Genomic DNA, 24013 nt, shown 5'->3' on the forward strand with positions numbered 1-24013 from the left:
CCATAGTATATTTTGTACATCTCCCCATTTAGAGCAAAGTCCATATCCAGAAAACCTGCTGGTATTACTTAACACATAATCCATTTGGAGAACATAAGAGACAAATACATGTGTCCCAGACGACGTGAGTAAAGAAGACAACACCAGTGTCCCATGTGGCAATTTTCTCCAGCAGGCTGGATAGCTGGATGTTATTATGCGCCTAATACCATGTTGTTTCTTTAGGCATATTTATTACACACTTTTCTGCAGTATTTTCAACAAGATGTCATTCCCTCCAAACATCACTGTACAAGGCTTAACACCAACGATTGTACAGTTCTTATTCGCAGAGAAGGCATTTTTCATGCTGGCACAGAAGGATTTTGTAGCCCAAAATGTATTTACAGCATAAGGAGCGATACTTCATTGTGATGTCTACTACTATGTGCCCTCTTCTCGATGGTGTTTACAGCAAATTTGCGAGTTTCCTTAATACGTGCACGCATTGCTATATATGCACAAATTAATGTGCAAAATGCGGGAGAGGTCAACTTCTTTGGGAACAAATTAACAAAATGCCAAGTATATCAGTTATATTATTCAAGTGGACATTTGTTTGATCCACTATTTATATTTTATTCACTTTTACCATGGAACCCTGTAATGTATAACTAAGATTTGAGGGGTTCTTTGCATCCATTAGGCTCTGAACCTTCTTTATAGGTTGATCCTCTTGGTTGATATTCCTTCAGGATTAAATTATTATTTTGATTTGTATAGTGACATTTCCTGTTCTTTATACTTGGAAAGGAACCACGGAGTAGTAATTTTTTTTCTTTTTTCATTTTCATTGATGATGTATTTTAGGAGAATACTGCATTATGGCAAATAATTGGTTGTCTTCATGTTGCTCAGCATAGTTTGGTCTGTTAATTGTTTTTGTAGACTGTATGCTAAATACACATTGATATAATTTGATATATTTGGAAAATTTTAAAATGACATTTATTGTCGAGCTTAAAATTATATGCATTGCTTCCTTACTGGAGATAATAGTTGTATTGTTTTTAAACTGTGGGTTAGAGATACAGTCATTTGGATCAAGGTATTTTTGATACATTTCTTTTTGATTTTTTTAGTGTTTTTGTTTTTTTGAGTAATACCTAAAGCCCTCTATATATTGCTGTACTTATAAAGAATGTTTCTGGCGTTCAGGTATTGTTTTTTTTTTGTCTCTACCCCCCACCTCTGTGTTTTTTTCCATTTGAAGGGTTTTGGATTGGAGATTCAGGGCACTGCAATACTAATAGTGTGTTACCATGGACTGCAGTATCGCATGGTAAAATGCACAAATTACAACGTGTTACAGTAATGCACATATGTGAAGCTAGCCTAGAACAAAAAGTTTTGACTATAAAAACAAAAAACTACCCTTATGTTATACTGTTACACAAAGGAAAAAGAAAATAAAAAATACTATATGGTAATACTGGTAGAGTAACTACAGAAATATGTGTCACATTACTTATAATAAAATATAACAACATGGGGACTTACCTAGTAGAAAACAGGAATGTTAAAAGCATGAATGCTAGCTGAATAAAAAATACTGCAAAATAAAATATAAGTATTACTTTCACTGCTGCACACAAAATACGTGTATATATCAGTACAACAAATTGAATACTTTTAGGTGCCAAATTTGCCTAATTACTCAAAGCCAAAAGTCTGGCCAATAACAGTTAGGCAAAATAAGAGAAGACTCAGACTACAGGTCAGTTTTGAGAGCTAGGCTGCTGAGAATGTGAAATGCCAAACACATAAAAACAAAAACACATTTTTGTCTGGCTTTACTAAACTGCACAGGCCTATGTGGGTAGCGCATCTTCAGATCTCTACAGAGTGCTATGGTTTCTTAGCTTTGCAGTGTTCCTCCCTGTGAATTTGTATTGGCTTAGTAAAACCTTTTCTAATAAAATTGTTCACTGTTTTTTAATACAGTACTGCAGCTTCTGGCACGTATGTTGATAAACTCAATTTAATTTACAGATATAAAGAGTTAAGTGACCCAGAAAGTTGAGCTATAAACCATTTGCAGATTATACCCAATTATTAAAAACTGTTGAATTTCAGGTAAATAGCTAAAACACATATGGAAGCAGTTAAACTTGCCAACATATATGTATTTCTATCTCGTTATGAAGTTATCAAAACCTTTCCAGATAGAAAAGTGACACAGATTACCCTATTTTTCTCTAATGTGGTTAAACAACATAGCACAGTCACCTCTTCAAATCCATTTTAAAAAGATGACCATGACTTTAAAGCATATAAAATGACATCAGATCTTCACTGAACACAAAATAGGTGTGTTCTCATTATAGAAAGCAAGGCTTTCAAAATTATATTCTAATTCTTGTGTAAATGTGAATTTGGGAATAGCAAAGAAGGTTTTTCTTTGGCTTGATTCCTTTCCTCTGAACCTTAATATTCATCAACTGTGACACTGAATATGCTTTCAGTGTCAGAAAGTGAATATTGTTCTTTCCCAGCAGCAGTATATCCAAAGCTAAAACCTTGGGGCCAGATCCACAAACACCCGGCGCAACGTAACTTTTGTCATTTAAGTTACACCGCCGCAAATTACACAAGGTAGTGCCCGATCCACAAAGCACTTACCTGGAAATTTGCAGCGGTGTAACTTAAAATCGTCCGGTGCAAGGCGTTCCTAATTTAATGGGGCGAGTCCCATTTAAATTAGGCGCGCTCCCGCGCAGGACGTACTGCGCATGCTCCCGACGTAATTTTCCCGATGTGCTTTGCGCGGTTTTACAATGCACCGGGTTTTGAGAATCGCGACGGGCGTAAAAAAAAAATACGAGTTGCGGCAAAAAAAAAAAAAAAGACACCGTCGCGGGAAAGAAGGGTCTACTTTTACATGGTGTACTAACTTTACACCTTGTAAAAGCAGCCCTAATTTTGCGATAGCAAACTAATACTTACGGAGAAAAAACGAAGCTGAAAAGCTTCGTGGATCTCCGTAAGTGCTAATTCGACTCGAAATGCCCCCAGCGGCGGCCGAGGTACTGCATCCTAAGATCCGACAGTGTAAGTCCCTTACACATGTCGGATCTTCTGTCTATGTGAAACTGATTCTGTGGATCAGTTCCATAGATAGAAACAGGGATACGACGGCGTATCAGTAGATACGCCGGCGTATCCCTTTTGTGGATTACCCCCTTGGTTTTTGCCATAGGTGTTCCACTTCGTTCTCTTAGGCCTTGTACACACGACCGAACATGTCTGCTGAAACTGGTCCGCGGACCAGTTTCAGCAGACATGTTCGGTCGTGTGTACGGCCGACCGGACAGGTTTCCAGCGGACATTTGTCTAGCCGACCGTTTTGCAGCGGACAAATGTTTCTTAGCATGCTAAGAAACATGTCCGCTAGAAGCCTGTCCGTCGGACATGTTCGGTCGTCTGTACAGACTCACCGTACATGTCCGGTCGGCCGCCATCCCTCGCATGCATCGAATCACTTCGACGCATGCGTGGAAGCATTGAATTTCCAGGGCCGTGCACGTCGCCGCGGCCTCGTCACCGCGTATCGTGTACGCGCGGATTTCTGCATGATGGTGTGTACAACCATCATATAGAAATCTCCGACCGGACATGTCCGCTGAAAACGGTCCGGCCGTCTGTACGAGGCCTTATTTTCCTGTAGACACAAAGTGAACGGAAATCTCAAAGTGAAGGAAATGCCTTCCTAGACAAATTGCCCCCATTGAAATTATATATATATATATATATATATATATATATATATATACATACACACACACACACACATTCTTTTTCTGTGATTGGGACTTCTTGATAATACTAAAATGGGTTCAAGAGTGGATATTCAATTGAGCAACATTCTAAACACTACAACCATTAAAAACAATGTCAAACATACAAAGAAAGTTATGTAAGCTAGGCAATATACTGTTTAATTTCTTGTCTATGTAAAGTGCATGGTCCAGCAGGTATTAAGACTGAGATGCACCAAGCACCTGCTGTGAGGTTGCCATACAAAACAAAGAAAAAATAAAAATAAAATTGGGGCCACAGGCATCTCCTTAGCCAATGGTCAGGAGCACTGATCTATCATACAAATGTAAGAATAATTTATCTTTTTGCTTTCATCAAACCTTCATACAACAACTGAAAATAAAATGACAAATATATGGTTTCTATACGTACTGATAAATACAATAACAACCAAACTGAAAGTGTCCAGGTCAATATTTGGGTTAGAGAAGGTATCACAGAAGGTGGTGTAGATAATCATAAGCAGGACACAACTGCTAATCGCACCAAATGGAGGTTTCTTCCTTTCCAGCCAGTCCTTGATGTACCTCCGCACAATCTGCAAAAGAAAAGCCAACAGGTTGCCTTTTTCAGTGTTCACAGTAAGAGCAAACATGGGCGACACAAAGTGAACTTGACAGCAGAAAGACATAAAGAGAAGTGAATAATTCCAATGACTGCCACAGCGGATTTCAAAAGCTTCCCAGCCGCCACAGTCTTATTCTGGGGAATTTAACAATTTTAGTGCAACTTCCACTGGGCACCTATAATGAGAGTATATTTTCAACTGAATCAAATCTATCCTTAATTATGTCAAATGTTCTTTGCCGGCTGTCACTGAGACAAGCCCATTAAGACTCCCTGATGTTTATCTCCTCTGCTGATACTAATGGATGTGTGTAATTATCACAATCCCTCTTGCATCAACAGACAATTCTGAGTGCAACTTCAGGAACCTTAAATTTGTGACATCTTCAGGAATTTCATGACGGCACATAATCGAAAGTGATCCATGGAACACGTTAATATTTAAAACGCCAGGAATGCGCCAGAAGTTTTTAATTAAATTATAACTTATGCTTGAAAAGCAAAAGTGTATGTGTTAGGGGAGTTTAAATAATTCAACGTCTGAATATCTGGAGTTTTCATAAATCTAAAGATAAATGCCATTTGATTTCTTTTATTTTCCAAAAAATTAATGCAGAGGAAAAGAATTAATCACCACCTGAGTAATTAATTAGCGAGGGGGAGGGTTTGGTTAGTAGTCGGTGCCTTTAAACTTTAAAAGCAAAAAAACATCTCAGAATTGTTTGAGCATTGCTGAAGGATAAGACAAACTGTAAAAAAACAGTGGACTGTTCTTAGACCGGTTTATCAGCAGTGAGAAACTATGCAATTAAAGTTTAAAAAGACTCTGCCTCTAGAAAAAAAGAGGCCACTGCAGGAAAAAAAAGTGCAGGCACCTAGAGATTCCTGCACATACCTGCAGCAGATTCAGAAATGCTGCAGATATAGACAAATGCCAAGCTATTCTGACCAGAAAAACTACAACACTTCCTATTGGCTAGTGAGACAGCCTATTACAGTAATAGACCAGCAAAAATCTAAGGTTGCAGGTAAAGTGTAGCCTCAGTGGCTGGCCATAGATAGGCTAATTAAAAAATAAAGGGATCTGGAAAAAAAAAAAACACGCACACATTCCTGTTCAAGAGAAGCCAGTTTTGCAGTTTTATTCTAAAGTCTCTAAGATTCTAGAAGCATACCAACACTGTAATCAGATACCTGAGGTTTCTTCCCTATGGTCACTCACAATTTGAATAACCAATTTCATTAACCACTTAACCCCCGGACCATTATGCAGCTAAAGGATCTGGCCCCTTTTTGCGATTCGCCACTGTGTCACTTTAACTGACAATTGCGGTGTCATGCGACGTGGCTTTTTTGCACTATAAACAAGAATAGAGCGACAATTTTGAAAAAAAAAAAATGCAATATTTTAAACTTTTTGCTATAATAAATATCCCCAAAAAAGATATGAAAACATTTTTTTTTGCTCAGTTTAGACCGATATGTATTTCTTCTACATATTTTTGGTAAAAAAAATAAAAATCGCAATAAGCGTTTATTGATTGGTTTGCACCAAAATTTACAGTGTCAACCAAATAGGGGATAGTTTTATTGCATTTTTATTAATATTTATTTTTTCTAGTAATGGCGGCTATCAGCGATTTTTATAATGACTGCGACATTATGGCAGACACATCGGACACTTTTTTGGGACCATTGTAATTTTTACAGTGAGCAGTGCTATAAAAATGCACTGGTTACTGTAAAAATGACACTGGCAGTGAAGCGGTTAACCTGGAGGGGCTGCTGTAGTGGTTAAGTGTGTCCTAAGGGAGTGTTCTAACGGTGGGGGGGCGTGGCTGGGCATGTGACATCACTGATCGTCATTCCCTATGACAGGGAACAGACGATCAGTGACAGACTCACTAGGAAGCACGGGGAGAGGTTTGTTTACACTTACCTCTCCCCGTTCTTCCTCTCTGTGACCCGATCGCGGGACACCGGCGGCGACCGTCCCCGCGGGGACGGTCACAGAGCTGAGGACCAGGTCATGAACAAGCCACCGGCGGGGCGCTGCGCGACCCACGGCTGGGCTCCTAAAGGGGACGTCCTTGTGCCCAGCCGTGCTATTTTTCAGACGTATATCTGCGTGCAGCGGTCCTCAAGCTGGTAATCTATATACATTTTAACTAATCAAATACTGTAATTCTAAAAGCAAAAAATATATAGATATGTCAACTTCGGTTCCAAACAGTACTCAAAGCCCTAAAGTTAAAGTTATTAAAAGTTAAATAAAGTTATTAAAGTGATTGAAAAGTCTTGTTAAAATTGTTTATATACAGTCCTGTTTAAAAATTTAGGACCACTTAAAATGGCCAAAAATCATATTTTACATTGTTGGATCTTAACAAGGTTCCAAGTAGAGCTTCAACATGCAACAAGAAGAAATGAGTGAGACAAAACATTTTTTGAGCATTCAATTAATTGAAAATAACGATTAAACTGAAACAGGCTGTTTTTCAGCTGATCAAAAGTTTAGGACCACATACCTTTAAAAAGGCAAAATCTGTGCAAAGATGTGGATTCATTGTCATTTTCTGTCAGGTAGTCACACATTCTGATGGCAAAGGCAAAAAAAATCTCCCTTTTTGAACGTGGTCGGGTTGCTGAACTGCATAACCAGGGTCTCTCACCAAGACACTAGACGATCCTCAACCCAAATTAAGGCCCTTACTGGTGCTGACTGCAGCCCCATAACCATCAGACGGCAACAAAAAACGTCTTCAAAAACCTTGTCTCCTTGAACGCCACAGAACTGCTCGTTTGGACTTTGCAAGAGAGCACTAAACATGGGACATTCAAAGGTGGAAGAAAGTTGTATTCTCTGATGAGAAAAAATGTAACCTTGATGGTTTCCAACGTTACTGGCATGACAAGCAGATCCCACCTGAGATGTTTTCTACGCGCCACAGTGGAGGGGGCGCCATAATGGTCTGGGGTGCTTTTTCCTTCAGTGGAACAATGGAGCTTCAGGAAGTGCAGGGGCGTCAAATGTCCGCTGGCTATGTCCAGATGTTGCAGAGAGCATTCCTCATGACTGAGGGCCCTTGTCTGTGTGGCAACGACTGGGTTTTTCAACAGGACAACGCTACAGTACACAATGCCCACAGGACAAGGGACTTCTTCCAGGAGAATAACATCACTCTTTTGGCCCATCCTGTGTGTTCCCCTGATCTAAATCCAATTGAGAACCTTTGGGGATGGATGGCAAGGGAAGTTTACAAAAATGGACAACAGTTCCAGACAGTAGATGGCCTTCGTGCGGCTGTCTTCACCACTTGGAGAAATGTTCCCACTCACCTCATGTAAACGCTTGCATCAAGCATGCCGAAACAAATTTTTGAAGTGATCAACAATAACGGCGGAGCTACTCAATACTGAGTTCATGTTTGGAAGTTGGATTTCTGTTTTTGGTGGGGGGGGGGGGGGGGGTTTAGTCCTAAACTTTTGATCAGCTGAAAAACAGCCTGTTTCAGTTTATTCGTTGTTTTCATTAAATTGAATGCTCAAAAAATGTTTTGTCTCACTCTCATTTCTTCTTGTTGCATGTTGAAGCTCTACTTGGAACCTTGTTAAGATCCAACAATGTAAAATATGATTTTTTGCCATTTTTCAAGTGGTCTTAAACTTTATATATATATAACATGTTATACTTACCTCATCTGTGCAATTGGTTTTGGACAGAGCAGCCCGGATCCTCCTCTTCTACGGTCCTTCTTTGCTGCTCTTGGCCCCTCCCTCCTATCAAGTACCCCCTCAGCCAGCAGCTCTCTATGGGGGCACCTTTTAAGAGTTATGGAAAAAAAAACACTGGCTTTTTTACTTTTACTTGGGAAAACCACCCTGCACCTGAGCACCAAGCTCCACTTATCAGCTGCTGCCCCTGCTGGCAGACCATGTAACGTCAACCAAGATAGCGTCACCTCTTATGCTTCATTGTTTGTAATGTAAAATAAATAAATGTTCAGTGGTGACAGTGAGAACCCTTAATAATCATACCAATAGGTGGACAGAGCTGGCAACTCTGGTGCAGAGGTCCCGCCACATGAATCCCTGAGATATGTAAGGAACGTGTATGTAAGTCAGTATGAATGCGAAAAAAAAAAAAATGACTATACAAAGCAGCCAAACAGTCCATTAAGAACCATGGGCAATATGTGTGGCATAATGATAATTTTACTCCTAGTTTCTTTTAATGTACATTTTCATAACAGTATTCAAGCCTAAAAACAGCCACTTCCCTGTGGAAAAACATAACTAAGAATCTCTTCAGCATTCACTAATCTTTCAGTTCTACTATGGCTTGAGATCTGTATACATGCTTTATTATCATACTTTTCTACAACATGGAAAAGTGCTGGTTTCATGGGTCAAAGACAAGATCGTCGGTAATGCACACAAAACTGAGATCTGCTTATACTAACAAGGCAGATCTCAGTTCTGACAAGGGAAAAAGAAAGGATTTTGTGTTTTGGGAGTACACAAAAACACTAGCTAGGCACACAGTGAACCATTTGATCACCCTAGATGTTTAACCCCTTCCCAGCCACTGTCATTAGTACAGTGACCGTGCATATTTTTAGCACTGATCACTATTCATGTCACTGTCCCGCTATAAGTCGCTGATCACTACCATTATTTTTGTAAAAAGATTCCAAAAATATACCCCATAGTTTGTAGATGCTATAATGTTTGCGTAAACCAATCAATATATGCTTATTGGCATTTTTATTGGCCTAAATTTATGAAGACATTTTATTTTTTTTCAAAGTTTCTGGCAGTTGTGTTCCCTGGGTGGAGTCACGCCCAGTTTTTTTTGGATGGAGTCACACTTTCAGACGTTATCCTGGAAAGACTGAGGAAACACAAATGTAATTATGGAATTCACAACAAGCAGATTCACACTATTCCACTGAAATAAAGTCTTTTTTCATTCCAAAGCAACATGCAGAAGTTGCACTTTTCCCATTAGGCACTACAGTAAAACCTTAGATTGCGAGCATAATTCATTCCAGAAACATGCTTGTAATCTAAAGAAATAATGGGAACTCAAATGTTTCGTTCCACAACCATGTCTTCATAGGTCCCTTAGTTTATAGTCCATATAAAAATATTATATAGTTGTGTAACCATAAAATGTCCATCCACAAATGGAAGCCTCCACAAGGGGATTAGAAGTAAAATCCAGCAGGAGCTACAGAGTGTAAAAAGAAGAGAGGCGCCTCTAAGTGTAGCAATATGTTACTAAATGTTGTATCTTCATTAAATGGAACCATATTGCATCACTTAGATGCGCCTTTCTTATCTTTTATACAAAGTTGTGACATTAACCTACTTGTATATCAAGTCAAAATGTATTAAAAATGTTTGCTTGTCTTCCAAAACACTCAAACCAAGTTACTCTTAATCCAAGGTGTGTGTATATATATATATATATATATATATATATATATATATATATATATATATATATATATATATATATATATATATATATATATATATTTTTTTTTTCCAAAAGTTTGTACAAGGATAACAGATGAGAGAGATGTATACCATTTACAAAGCTGCTGCTGTTTATATTCGGACTACAATATGACATTTTTCACAAAGGTGGAGTGGAACTCTAAAAACTTGCTAGCAGCTTTGAATCAGGTGTTTGTGGGGAAAGTGCTACTAAAAACAACATACTTGTACAATAATCTGTAGTGTTCAGCATCACAGAAACAATATGTTCAGTAATTTATTATCTGCACACAGCACTGCAGATTACAGCATCCTCTGAATATTTTAGATAACGCTGAAAAGCAGCTGCCAACAACAGTAGTGCTATACAAACTTGGCTTCTGTCACAGAGTTGGCAACTTGTTACTGACAACTACACAAGGGTTAATCAGTGGCCGGGTAACTAGAGAATGCATGAATGATAATGTGAAGACATGCTTTTCATTATTTATTCATGGAAAACAGTGGGTTTTGGTGTGCTTCTTTGAAAAATGTTCAAACTGGTAGAATATACGGGCACACTGTGAAAATTCTATGTCATTAACATTTAATCATAAATTGCTCTTTAATATAAAACATAAAATAAAGGTCTGTCACAAGCACTTATGTGCAGGAGTAGAAGATGGCATGAAAGCGTAAAGGAAGTAACCCACTACACTGACTATCAATGTTATCACTGTTTGTTGGTTAACCCATACACCCATCCTATACAGCGACAGGCAGTGATGTTACTGCATCGGGTAACTTGTACACACCTGATAGTTACCTATCCTATACAATGACCGACAGTGGTATCAATGTGCATCAGGTAACTACACTGCCTTGAAAAATATTCAAACCCCTTGAAATTTTCCACATTTTGTCATGTTACAACCAAAAACAAATGTTTTTTTTGGGGATTTTATGTGATAGACCAACACAAAGTGGCACATAATTGTGCAGTGAAAGGAAAATTATGAATGGTTTTCCATTTTTTTTTACAAATAAATATGTGAAAAGTTTGGCGTGCATTTGTATTCAGCCCCCTGGATGGAGATTTCCAATTCTTGCCACAGGGTCTCAATTGGATTTAGGTCTAAACCTTGACTTGATCATTCTAAATATGAATATATTTTGATCTAAACCATTCCACTGTAGCTCTGGCTGTATGTTTAGGGTCATTGTCCTGCTGGAAGGTGAATCTCCGCCCCAGTATCAAGTCTTTTGTAGACTAACAGGTTTTCTTCCAAGATTGCCCTGCATTTGTCTCCATCCATCTTTCCATCAACTCTGAGACCAGCTTCCCTGTCCCTGTTGAAGAAAAGCATCCCCACAACATGATTCTGCCACCACCATGTTTAATCAATGGGGATGGTGTGTTCAGGGTGATATGCAGTGTTCGTTTTCCTCCACAAATGGCCTTTTGCTTTTAGGCCAAAAAGTAAAATTTTGGTCTCATCTGACCAGAGCACCTTCTGTTACATGTTTGCTGTGTCCCCCACATGGCTTCTCACAAACTGCAAGCGATACTTCTTCTGGCTTTCTTTCAACAATGGCTTTCTTCTTGCCACTCCACCATAAAGGCCAGATTTGTGGCGTGTACGACTAATAGTTGTCCTGTGGACAGATTCTCCCACCTGAGCTGTGGATCTCTGCAGCTCCTCCAGAGTTACCATGGGCATCTTGGCTGCTTCTCTGATGAATGCTCTCATTGCCCAGCCTTGTCAGTTAGGTGAACGGCCATGTCTTGGTAGGTTTGTAGTTGTGCCATAAGATTCCATTTTCAAATTATGGATTGAACAGTGCTCCATGAGATGTTCAAAGCTTGGGCCTTTTGTTTTATAACCTAACCCTGCTTTAAACTTCTCCACAACTTTATCCCTGACCCGTCTGGTGTGTACCTTGGCCTTCATGGTGTTTGTTCACTAAGGTTCTCTAACAAACCTCTGAGGACTTCACAGAACAGCTGTATTTATACAAAGATTAAATTACACACAGGTGGACTCCATTTACTAATTAGGTGACTTCTTGAGGCATTTAGTTCTACTAAAATTTAGTTAGGGGTATCAGAGTAAAGGGGGCTGAATAAAAATGCACGCCACACTTTTCACATTTATTTGTAAAAAATAAAATAAAATAAATTAAAACCATACATCATGTTCTTTCTACTTCACAATTCTGTGCCACTTTGTGCTGGTCTATTGCACAAAATCCCAATAAAATACATTTAAGTTTTTTGTTCTAACGTGACAAAATTTGGAAAATTTCAAGGGGTATGAGTACTTTTTCAATGTCAACAATCCTATACAGTGACTGACAGTGGTATTACTGCATCAGGTAACTTGTACACACCTTATAATTACCTATCCTATACAGTGACTGACAGTGGTATCACTGTGCATCAGGTAACCTGTACACACCTGACAGTCAACAATCCTGTACAGTGACGGACAGTGGTATCACTGTAACAGGTAACCTGCATACCAGAGTCGTGCGCAGGGTGTGTGCCTGGGAAGCACTCTGTGCGGTACCAATTCTCCCTACTGCCCGGCCCTGCCTCTTGGCTGCTGCGGGGGATGTTTCAGGATGGGAAGCGAGGAAAAGGGCTAGTCAATATGTAATTTAACGGCCCCTTCCGTTTATAAATGAATGCATTGAAGCATAGTAAACTGTTAACTATGCTTCATTTTGAGCACTTCCTAATTTGTCTTCCTAATTTGTCCAGTGCAGCTGAGGCTGCAGAGAAAGGCATTGGTGTTTGAGTTTTGGGCTGCATAACCTAATGCAATAGGCTGCGCACACCTGTGCTGTACACACCTGATAGTCACCCATCCCGTACAGTAACTGACAGTGTCATTACTGCATCAGGTAATCTGTACACATCTGGTTGTCAGTCTGGGTGACTACCGGGTGTACACAGGGTACCTGAAGCTCATTAATACCACTGACATATCAAGTATGAGTGACTGTCAGTGGTATTACTGAGCTTAAGGTAACCTGTGCACACTTGGTAACCACCCATACTGTACAGCAGGGTGACCAGGTCTCCAGGGACAGTCCCTAATTTGACGAGGCTGTCTCCAGAAAACAAGTGCCCCTTGCACAGGAGCCGAGTGGAAATATACCCTTAAAAGCTCATGATTGGCTGCCTAGAGGAGGAGGAGTAGATAGGGGAGGGGTATGTGCATAAGCTTCCTGGCTGTGTCTGGGTTTTTTACTTCAGCCCACTAAGAGTGTCGGTGAGACTGAATGAGGACGTGCTGCCTTCCTCCTGTGCAGCGAGATTGTGTTCAGGCACTGAACCACTGGCTTTGCAAAAAAACAAGCTAAATGTTACTATATGGTATACGCGAATAAGCAATATTACAATGTTTGTTGCTGTCCCAGAGTCCAGGGTCACAATGTAACCTGGTGGACATTTTTGCAAGCTGGGCAAAGTATTGATGAATACAGTAAGACACATACTAAGAAAGAACTTCTGCACAACAGGATTCTGGGAATCTGATTTTTTTTTTTTTTTTTTTTACTCACAGCCTTTAGAAACTACAAATTTTTTCATGTTCATTTATATTTTGTTCTGCTTTAAGAAGTTTCAAAACGTTAAAGTAACCCTGCCATTTAAAGGGATTTTTTATTACAAACATGTTATACTTGCCTCCTCTGTACAGTTAGTTTTGCACTGAGCAGCCCCGATCCTCCTTTTCTCGGGTCCCTCTTTGCTGCTCCTGGCCTCTCCCTCCTGTCGAGTGTCCCTCAGCCAGCAGCTCTCTATGGGGGCACCCAAGCCAAGTCAAAGCTTTGTGTTTCCATTCAGACATGGAGCCCCGACCTGGCCCGCTCCCTCTCTCCCCTGATTGGCTGACTGACTTTGACAGCCACGTAAGCCAATGGCACCACGGTTGTGTCTCAGACAACTCAGGAGGAGTGTCCCAGACGTCTTATACACTCGTGGATATCACTGGAGAGAGAAGGGGCTCAGGTAAGAAATTAGGGGGTGCTGGAGAGGTTGCTACACACAAAAAGGTTTTTCATCTTAATGCATAGAATGCTTTTACAACTCATTTAAGGACAAAGTATAAAACAAGTCTATACCTGTCAATAGGAAACTGAATACTGAACCGCTGAACTCCACTGTAAAATGGTCCCCTGAATTTTGCTGGGAAACACACATTTATGGAAGGGGGTGGATCTCCTGGTGCCCTGCGGCTATCACTGGTTCCTCCTAACAATCTTCAATTTACTGCCGTCTATTGTACTCAGTGAAGGTTAGGAGGAAGAAGAAGTGTGTGTTACTCACCAGAGGTTGGGGGACAATTTGATAGCATAAAGCAGTTATAAAGTGGTTTAACCCCAAAAAGAAAAGGTTTACCATATTGCAGCTTACCAATTATTGGTGGTGTCTGCAATTCTCTTTTTTGGACTTTCTTTCCTGTATTTTCACCTGGTGATTCAGACAGTAAGTCTGTTTTTTTTCCCAACAGAACAAGCTGTTCTGTAGATGTCTCACTTCCTGTTTGGCTATGGGACAGGACGTGAAGGGAATTCTCCGAAATGGGACAGAGATGGCAAAAAAATTCTAAAAATCTTGACGGGTTAAAACAAAGAAAAGGTTTTGCCTATAGTTCTGCTTTAAAAATACAAGCAAAGACCAAAGAGAGCAATTCACATTACTATACTCAGATTTTGCCTGCAGTATTAACTGGTACCAATAAGAACATAAAATCTGCTGTTGCAAAACAGACTTTAGTCATCTAGGCCTCTAGGCCATACAAGTTATTCTAAAAAGGCTCTGGAAAAGGGATGCTCTTCATTTTACTGCATATAAAATCAGACAACATATTTCCTTCAACTGGCTATGCCCTTTAGGGACTTTCAAAAACTAGCATTTTAAGGTCACTTATAGACAATAAATGTCAACACAATAGTTAATAGTCAATACTGTATCACTGTGTGGGATTCCCTATCCTGGAAAGCCACTGAAAACAATTGGTGCTGTAGTGGCAAAACATAAATAAAAAAGGAGGATGATGCCATATGCACCTTTCTTTTTGAATAAACTCATTACAAGGAGGTTTAAACCCTTTATGGAGTGCAATGGTGTTTTTATCATTTTATCTCAGGCATCTGGGAAGTGAGCAGCATGAGAAGAGCAGACAAATTCTCACCGTTCGCCATTTGTGTTCATGGCACTTAACACCTATTTACCAACAAGCAATTGGTTTATATTTTGATAATCTGCCAAACTGGCTTACAATAATGAAGTGGGAGGAGTAGAAGTCATGTGGGGCGTCTTGTCTTTTTTTTGTAATCAATAGGCACAAACAATTTTCAGCTATGTTGGCTATATAACGCAACAAATAATCTACATCTGATAAAGTTAAGCAGAAAAAACTTAAAAACTCTTGCTGCATGACTGCAAGAGCATGGGAATGTACAAGATTATACAAAAAAAAAGATAATAAAAGTAAGTGTCCCTTTGCCTATCAGATGATGAAAATAATTCTTTATAATCACAACATATCGTTAATATAACATACATATTAATGTTGAGATGCGACTCAACTCTGTTATTCTGGATGTGCTCACAAATATGTCGCCTGGATTACTATTTAATATTGATGATCTGAAAGCTAATTAAAAATACATGATGTTGGACTAACATTGCTGGTGACATCTGCAGAGCTTTGAGCAAGAGGCCGTTCATTAGACACCTCCAGAGAATAACTTGGATGTGTTCAGAATCTGATCTGTCACCCACAATTTTAGCTAAGAATTTTCTCTTGTTTGCCTATTGACCAGAGGCAGAGCTGCTCCGTCTTTATTGGCTCAACAACTGTAAGCAAGGATTAGTGCACAACGATTATGTGGCTCCACTATTACTAAAAACTTCTCCGTTAAGACTGGTATATTTTACATATTCACTCCTTGTTTTTTTTGTTTTTTTTTTACCTTTGCTAGATTACTATTAAAAAAAGTCTTATATATTGTTTATACATATCATAAAGAACAGCCCTGAGGTTAAAAGTGGGTTGTATTTTTATAAATAACCAGTGTATAAAATATGAAATGAAGTGATGAAGAACAATTTAATCAAATCTATGAGGTTTGGGTGGAAGCAATGGGGAAACAAGCCCTGCCAAAATAGAATGACTTCAGCTACCCTTCTGTTTGAAGCCCTGTTTATATTCTCCCAACTCGGCTTCTGCTGCCTGGGTGTTGGATCCCCCACTGATTTTACCCGATATTCATTAATAGAGCAACGACAGCTAGCGCAAAGTGTTAATAATGGCAGATATATTGTTCTGACTTCAAAAGAAATGTGATTGCCATTGTCAGCCACTGTGATAAGTGTCAATTAGGTGGTCCCAGAAAAAGAGATTTTTAATACAGCTTACCTGTAAAATCTTTTTCTTGGAGTACATCACGGGACACAGAGCGGCATTCATTACTATATGGGTTATATGGAGTACCTTCAGGTGTAGACACTGGCAATCTCAAACAGGAAATGCCCCTCCCTATATAACCCCCTCCCATAGGAGGAGTACCTCAGTTTTGTAGCAAGCAGTATGCCTCCCAAAATGGTCCTCAAAAAAGAGGGGTGGGAGCTCTGTGTCCCGTGATGTACTCCAAGAAAAAGATTTTACAGGTAAGCTGTATTAAAAATCTCTTTTTCTTTATCGTACATCACGGGACACAGAGCGGCATTCATTACTATATGGGATGTCCCAAAGCAATGCTTACAATGAGGGGAGGGAGAACATCTCCAAGACAAAAGGATTTAATTTAGAGATATACTCAAATCATAATAAATCCAAGTTGAGAAAAATAAAATTTTTAAATTTAACTCGAACAAGAGGAGCCCCCGGAATCCGAGGGTCTCAAACTGCAGCCTGCAGCACTGCCTGCCCGAAGGCAGTATCAGTATTCCTTCTTACGTCCAACTTGTAGAATTTTGTAAACGTGTGGACAGAAGACCAGGTTGCCGCCTTGCAAACTTGAGCCATAGAGATCTGGTGGTGTGCTGCCCAGGAGGCGCCCATGGCTCTAGTAGAATGAGCCTTTAATGATACTGGAGGAGGCAACCCTTTCAAGCCGTAGGCCTGAGTGATTAATTGCTTAATCCACCTAGAAATGGTGGACTTTGCAGCTGCCTGCCCCTTCTTGGGCCCATCCGGTAGAATGAACAGCACATCTGTCTTCCGAATCTTCTTTGTAGCTTTAAGATAGGCCTTCATGGCCCTGACAATATCCAAGGTATGCAGCAACCCTTCCTTTCTGGAAGTAGGTTTAGGGAAGAAGGATGGTAATACCAAATCCTGGTTCAAATGAAAACTGGATATGACCTTCGGAAGGAAGGAAGGATGAGGGCGGAGAACGACCCTGTCCTTATGAAAAACAAGATATGGTTCCTTACAGGATAAGGCTGCCAGCTCCGAAACTCTTCTTGCGGAAACTATGGCAACCAAAAATACTAACTTCCTTGTCAGTAGAACCAAAGGAATATCAGCCAACGGCTCAAACGGTTGTTTCTGTAAACTTGACAGAACAAGATTTAAATCCCACGGACAAAGCGGGGATTTAACTGGAGGTCTAATACGTAAGACCCCTTGAAGGAAGGTCTTAACCAGCGAGTGGGTGGCCAGCGGCCGCTGAAACCACACTGACAGAGCAGAAATCTGTCCTTTGATTGTGCTTAATGCCAATCCTTTATCCACTCCTAGCTGGAGAAAACGTAATACTCTATCGATGGTAAATTTGCGAGAAAGCCATCGCTTGGACTCACACCAGCCTACATAGGCCTTCCAGACCCTGTAATAAATCACCCTAGAGACCGGTTTCCTGGCTCTGATTAGGGTAGAGATTACTTTCTGAGACAGACCTCTACCCCTGAGAATCAGGGATTCAGCTTCCAGGCCGTCAAATTTAGATGCCGTAAGGCAGGGTGGAGGATCGGACCTTGCGATAGCAGGTCTGGCCGTAGAGGAAGAGTCCAAGGGTCTCCCACTACCATCCTTAAGATTAGTGAGTACCATGCCCTTCTGGGCCATGCTGGAGCTACCAGGATGACTGGTATGTGCTCCACCCGGATCCTGCGCAGCAGGCGGGGTAGTAACTGGAGCGGGGGAAACGCATAAAGAAGTTTGAACTGATGCCAAGGGCAAACCAACGCATCGGTTCCGCAGGCCATCGGATCCCTTGAGCGGGACATGAACCTGTCTAGTTTCTTGTTGAGTCTCGATGCCATGATATCCACGTCCGGCACTCCCCATCTTTGGCAGAGTGCTTGAAAGACTAGTGGATGCAGAGACCATTCCCCCGGCCATAGAGTCTGGCGGCTTAAGAAGTCCGCCTGAAAGTTGTCCACTCCTGGAATGAATATTGCCGATATGCAGGGCACATGAGCCTCTGCCCATAGAAGAATCAAGCTCACCTCTCTCTGAGCGGCTTGACTCCTGGTTCCCCCTTGGTGATTTATGTGTGCCACGGCCGTGGCATTGTCTGATTGAATTCTCACCGGGAACCCCTGCAATTTTGACGTCCAAGCCCTGAGGGCTAGTCGAGCAGCTCTGAGCTCCAAGATGTTGATGGGCAACTGCTTCTCTGGCTTAGCCCAAGTACCTTGGCGAGTGCAACCATCCAAAATTGCTCCCCAGCCCGTCAGGCTGGCGTCTGTGGTCACTATCTTCCAAGCCACTGGGCTGAAAGACCTCCCCTTCAGTAGATTCTGAGGGTCTAACCACCAACACAGACTTTGTCGGACTCTTGATGAGAGCGGCAACGGGATATCCAAGGCCTGTGGCCTTCTGCTCCATGCTGACAGGATGGCTGCCTGTAGGATGCGAGTGTGGCTCTGGGCGTATGGTACCGCCTCGAATGTGGCCACCATCTTGCCTAGTAACCTCATACATAGGCGAATAGTCGGTTCTTTCTTGCTTAGAACCAGTAGGATTAATTCCTTGATGGCTTTTACCTTCCTCAGAGGTAGGAACACTCCTTGTTGTTCTGTGTCTAATCTCATGCCGAGATATTCCAACTGCTTTGTGGGCTGGAAAGCTGACTTTTCTCGATTTAGGACCCAGCCGAACCTCTCGAGGTATTGGACCGTGAGGGCCACTGCTCGCTCCAAGCCGGGAGACGAGTGATCTATGACTAGGAGGTCGTCCAGGTATGCTAGGATCGTGACCCCTTGGATCCTTAGTTTGGCTAGGATTGGAGCTAGGACCTTCGTGAACACCCGGGGGGCCGTAGCCAACCCGAAGGGAAGCGCCACGAATTGGAAGTGACGCGAAGCCACCATGAAGCGTAGATATCTTTGATGTGGCTGATAAATTGGAACATGAAGGTAGGCATCCTTTATGTCTATGGACGCCATGAAGTCGTCCTTCTGGAGTGTGGCAGCTGCTGACCGCACGGATTCCATCCGAAATGAGCGGATCTTTAGATATGCATTTACCATCTTTAGGTCCAAAATTGGCCTGACATCTCCATTGGATTTTGGGATGATGAATAGGTTGGAGTAGAAACCCAGCCCCTGTTCCAGGACTGGTACCTCTACTATTACTTCCTGGGAAAGTAGATGATCTAATGCCGATCTTAATGCGGCTCCCTTTTCCGGATCGTTTGGAATCCTCGACTTCTGGAAATGAGGAGGAGGAAACCTTAGGAAATCTAATTTGTAGCCTGTGGCCACGGAAGACCGTACCCACTCGTCGGGAATGCTGGCTTCCCAAATCTCTGAAAAGAGTCGCAGCCTTCCCCCCACCTTCGTGGGTGGGGGCGCCCCTTCATAAGGTTGGCTTGGGGGCTGGTTTTGCTGGTTTGCGAAACCACTGCCTTTTGCCTCTAACAGCCTGTCCTTGTGATCTGCTGTTGAAGCCGAAGTTTGCTTTTGCAGGAGGCCGTCGATACTGCTTGGCATTAGAGGGCCCCTGCCCAGGGGAATACTGTCGTTTAAACGCAGGTCCCTGAACCTTCTTCTTAGTTGGCAAGAGAGTACTCTTGCCGTTTGAAATGGTCTGAATGTATTTATCTAGGTCTTCTCCGAAGAGTCGTCCTCCATGGAAGGGGAACCCTACCAGGAGCTTCTTGCATGGGGGCTCAGCCTCCCAGCTTTTTAACCATAAGAGTCTTCTCATATGGATAAGGGATAACGATAAACGTGACGCTTGCTGGATAGAATCCTTGATTGCGTCTACCGTAAAACATATGGCCTTAGGGACATCCGAAAATTTTTCTGCCTGCTGGGCCGGAATAAGTTTAAGCATCTGCTTAAATTGATCCGATAATGCTTGAGCGACCCCAATCGCAGCCACAGCTGGCTGTACTACTGCCCCTGCAGTAGTGAAGGAGTTCTTAAGTAGTGCTTCCAGGCGCTTATCAACTGGATCCTTGAACACCTGTATGTTTTCTACAGGGCATGTTAACGATCTGTTAACACATGAGATGGCTGCGTCCACTGCAGGAGTAGCCCATCTTTTGGAAAAATTTTCTTCCATAGGATATAGGACAGAGAACCTTTTAGGTGGTAAGAAGATCTTATCTGGCTTGTTCCAATCTTGGAACAAAATTCCCTCTAATAGAGGATGGATCGGAAACACAGCATTGCTTTGAGGCGCCCTCAGTGAGCCCAAAGCTGAAACCGTCGATACCTGGAGATCTGGTACTGGCAAGTTGAATGTCCTATGGACCAAGTCCGACAATCCTTGAATCCACCAGCTCTCCCTCAGGGAGACTGCCCCAGACTCCTCTGTATCCGGGTCTTCGATCCCTGAACCTACTTGGTCCGTGTCCAAGAGGTCGTCCAATTCCCCTGAGGAAAGGACCTCCTCTTCTGAGGGTCCGCGCTCGGGCGACGGAGATCTATTCCGCTTACTGCCCCGCATAGCTGCGGATATCATTTTTCCCATGCTTTTCTGCATCTCTTTTAAAGAGGTGAGTAATACCTCCTCCGTGACCATCTTAGGGTTGGACTGACCCGCGTCAGCTCCAGCCCCAGATCCCGATGGCCCCAAGGCTCCCTGTAGGGAAAACAGCGGCATACCATGGTACAATACCGAGGTACACCTGCTACCTATTGGTATTTGGAACTATAAAAGTTAATTGTCCAAACACCTGTTTGGGGGATAAAAAAATGCTTCCTCTCCCCTAGATGACTTTTTTTTTTTTTTTTTTTTGTTTTTGTTTCAAATCCAGGAAAGAAAAAACATTCTGTCCCCCTGAGTAGTATTGCAAAGAAAAACTATGAGATGGAAAAGAAACAGCCTATTTCTAGGCTTGACAAAACAGTCCTCTGAAGACTGCAATATCCTTTCTGGCCACTGTGTGTCCTCGGCGCCCCGTGCTGCCGCTCTGGTCTTTCTCCTCAGTTCCAAAGTATTGATGGAACAAACAAGGAAGGGCCGCCCCTTCCTTTAAGCCACTGACCCGCCCTTCCCCCCCAGCAACCTCAAACAGGAAATGCCCCTCCCGACAGGGGGAGGGGGAGGGGGGGGGATTTTGGGAGGAAGGGACCTCTCTGTTCCAGCAAACTGCAGCCTGCAGCCTGGAACCATGAGGAGGTCAGCGTTTTGCCTGCTTGCAGGCTCTGAGGAGGAAGACTGAATGGAGCATCGCCTGGAGGCCTGCAGGTAAGCAAAGCTCTCTGACACACACATATATTTTTATATAACACAGGCCCCACTCAATGCTTTTCCAACACTACAAGGGAGGTCACATCTTATGGGGAATAATACATAGAGAGCCATCCTATCTTTATGATATGTGACTAGTTTGCCAGATGCAGTGCATAACTTTAGGCATGTCCCCTGTGACCCCCCAGAAAAAAACCTGCTAAGAACCAAGTTCCGCAAGTTTTCCCCTCACTTACCTGCTCCATGCCGCAGGACTTTGCCAAGCAAGAGGCCCAATCTTCCCCCATCTCCGTGGGGATGTCTAGACCTTCAGGCCCTGGGTTCCTATGAAGGATCCACTGTCCTGGGCCCATATAGCACCCTGGCAACAGAAAACTTTAGGTACCCAAAGGTTTCTAAGTTCTGGGCCCAGGGTCCAGCTCTCTAAAAAGAAAAGCATTATGGGCTATACCCCAAGGGTTTGGGGTCCGGTTACTGACCACTTTAGCGCTGAGGCTTTTTTGGACAGAACCGGTAGCTCACCTAATCCCAAGGATGCGGAGGCAAGCTAAACCATGACTAACACCTAAGACACTGGCGTAAAAACTGAGGTACTCCTCCTATGGGAGGGGGTTATATAGGGAGGGGCATTTCCTGTTTGAGATTGCCAGTGTCTACACCTGAAGGTACTCCATATAACCCATATAGTAATGAATGCCGCTCTGTGTCCCGTGATGTACGATAAAGAAATGCAGCTATAATTCATTGGTGGTATATTGTCTGCCTGCCCCAGTATGCCCGATCAGCACCTACCCTGTCCACCTATAGGAGATCTCAGAAAACTAATTTATTTAGGGAAGCCTATGCCACACCCACCTAACAACTGTCTCCGAGCCACCCCCGTCAAAACATCCCACAAAGCAATTACCTTTTGTACCACCACCCCCTCCCTTTAGAATGTAAGCTCTATAAGTAGGGCCCCCTGTACCTTTTGTATTGAACTGCACTGTAATTGTGTTGTCCCCCTATACATTGTAAAGCACTGCGTAAACTGTTGGCGCTATATAAATCGTGTATAATAATAATATTCAATAGCTTTTACTAACCCTATTTGGCCGGCCACAGGCGGAGAGATTTTCTTTCCTGCAACCATAAGTTGCAAGAAAGAAATTTGCTGGATTCCCCAATCAACATTGAAACCCTCCCGCGGAATCATGGTGTTCTCCCGGTGGGGGAAGGGGTCAGTGGCGGGGTAAGCTGTTCCCACTGAACGCAGGTATTAGTGCTAGCAGCTATAATTGCATGTAAAATCTGAACGTCTGGTTGTACTCAAGTTGATCAATCAACCAACTTGGGTATATTCAGCTTGCCCATACATGGATGGAATCTCAGCTGGTTCCTGCTGAACCGGCCAAGATTCGAACCATCTATGTCCGGCTTAACTCGTTTGATTTAGGTGAGCTTGTTTTTTAATACAGTTCTTAAAGGATAGAAAATGTATACAAATGTATGAAATAAAGTTTATGTGTCAAAAGATCATTTAGGCCTTACAAGTGCACCTGAAGTTTATGGATACTCGATATTAAAAAACCTACCTGACCAATGATGAGTGGAACAACAACAGTCATGAATAGCTGGGAGAATATAGAGGTAAAGGGTACCGAAGAGGATGATCCCAACTGTGGAAGAGAAGAAACACACTTTAGGACTTTGTTGCCACAAACACAATGTTCATGAAATTAAAGCGGTATTTAACCTAAAACTTTATATATTGCAATATACTAATCATTCACATTCTTAGGCTTCCCCTCCCCCCCCTGTTTTTACCTGGTGATCTGGCCACTTCCTGTATTAGAGTGACCCCACAGGGGAACCTTTGCACATCAGCATTCTCAGTCTTGGCAAGAGGGGAGTGTTACATGGAGTAGCAGATTTAAACACAATAACAAATTGAAGCTAAACTCCAGCTAACATTTCATAAGTAGTTACAGCAACAGCTTTTTTTTTTCCTTTTTGGAATAAATGTTTTACACAAATATATGATCATTGTAAGCACCCCTGCCAATGGTAAATGGTTTAACTCATCCCTCTAACTACTACAACTACAAGAGAGCTTGTTTATTTGAAACACAACAGATTCACTAGCCAGATCGCCAGGTGAAAATAAGGGGAACAAAGCCTAAAAGAGAAAACTAAAGCAGTCACCACATTTAAGAACTGGTAAGCTGCAACTTAATAAATATTTACTTGTGGGTTTAAAATTACTTTAAGTGTGAAAAATTGAAACCGGTCTGAACAATAATGTTAATACTACACATAAAAGAAAATCCCTTTTTTCCCCTTCTTCTAATTTGTCACTTTCTTGCAAATATCTCTTTCGTCAGCTTATGCCAATTTTCTCCTTATACTTAGCGGTCTGGTTTCAGCCCTCGGCCCACTCTTCTTACCTGGTTGGT

The 24013-nt window shown here is 41.9% G+C and overlaps 1 protein-coding gene across 1 annotated transcript in view; it reads right to left on the bottom strand.

Moving 5' to 3' along the window:
* SLC10A7 (solute carrier family 10 member 7) overlaps positions 1–24013 on the bottom strand; it is a 240268-nt gene that overhangs the window by 29271 nt on the left and 186984 nt on the right. The window contains exons 7-9 of the mRNA XM_040331731.1: positions 23153–23236; positions 4231–4396; positions 1540–1591 (exon numbers count right to left, since the gene is read on the bottom strand). Of these exons, the coding sequence (XP_040187665.1) occupies positions 1540–1591; positions 4231–4396; positions 23153–23236 (302 nt within the window). The remainder of the gene's footprint in view (positions 1–1539; positions 1592–4230; positions 4397–23152; positions 23237–24013) is intronic.

The sequence above is a fragment of the Rana temporaria genome, chromosome 1 (genome assembly GCF_905171775.1).
Source record: "Rana temporaria chromosome 1, aRanTem1.1, whole genome shotgun sequence".
Taxonomy (NCBI): domain Eukaryota; kingdom Metazoa; phylum Chordata; class Amphibia; order Anura; family Ranidae; genus Rana; species Rana temporaria.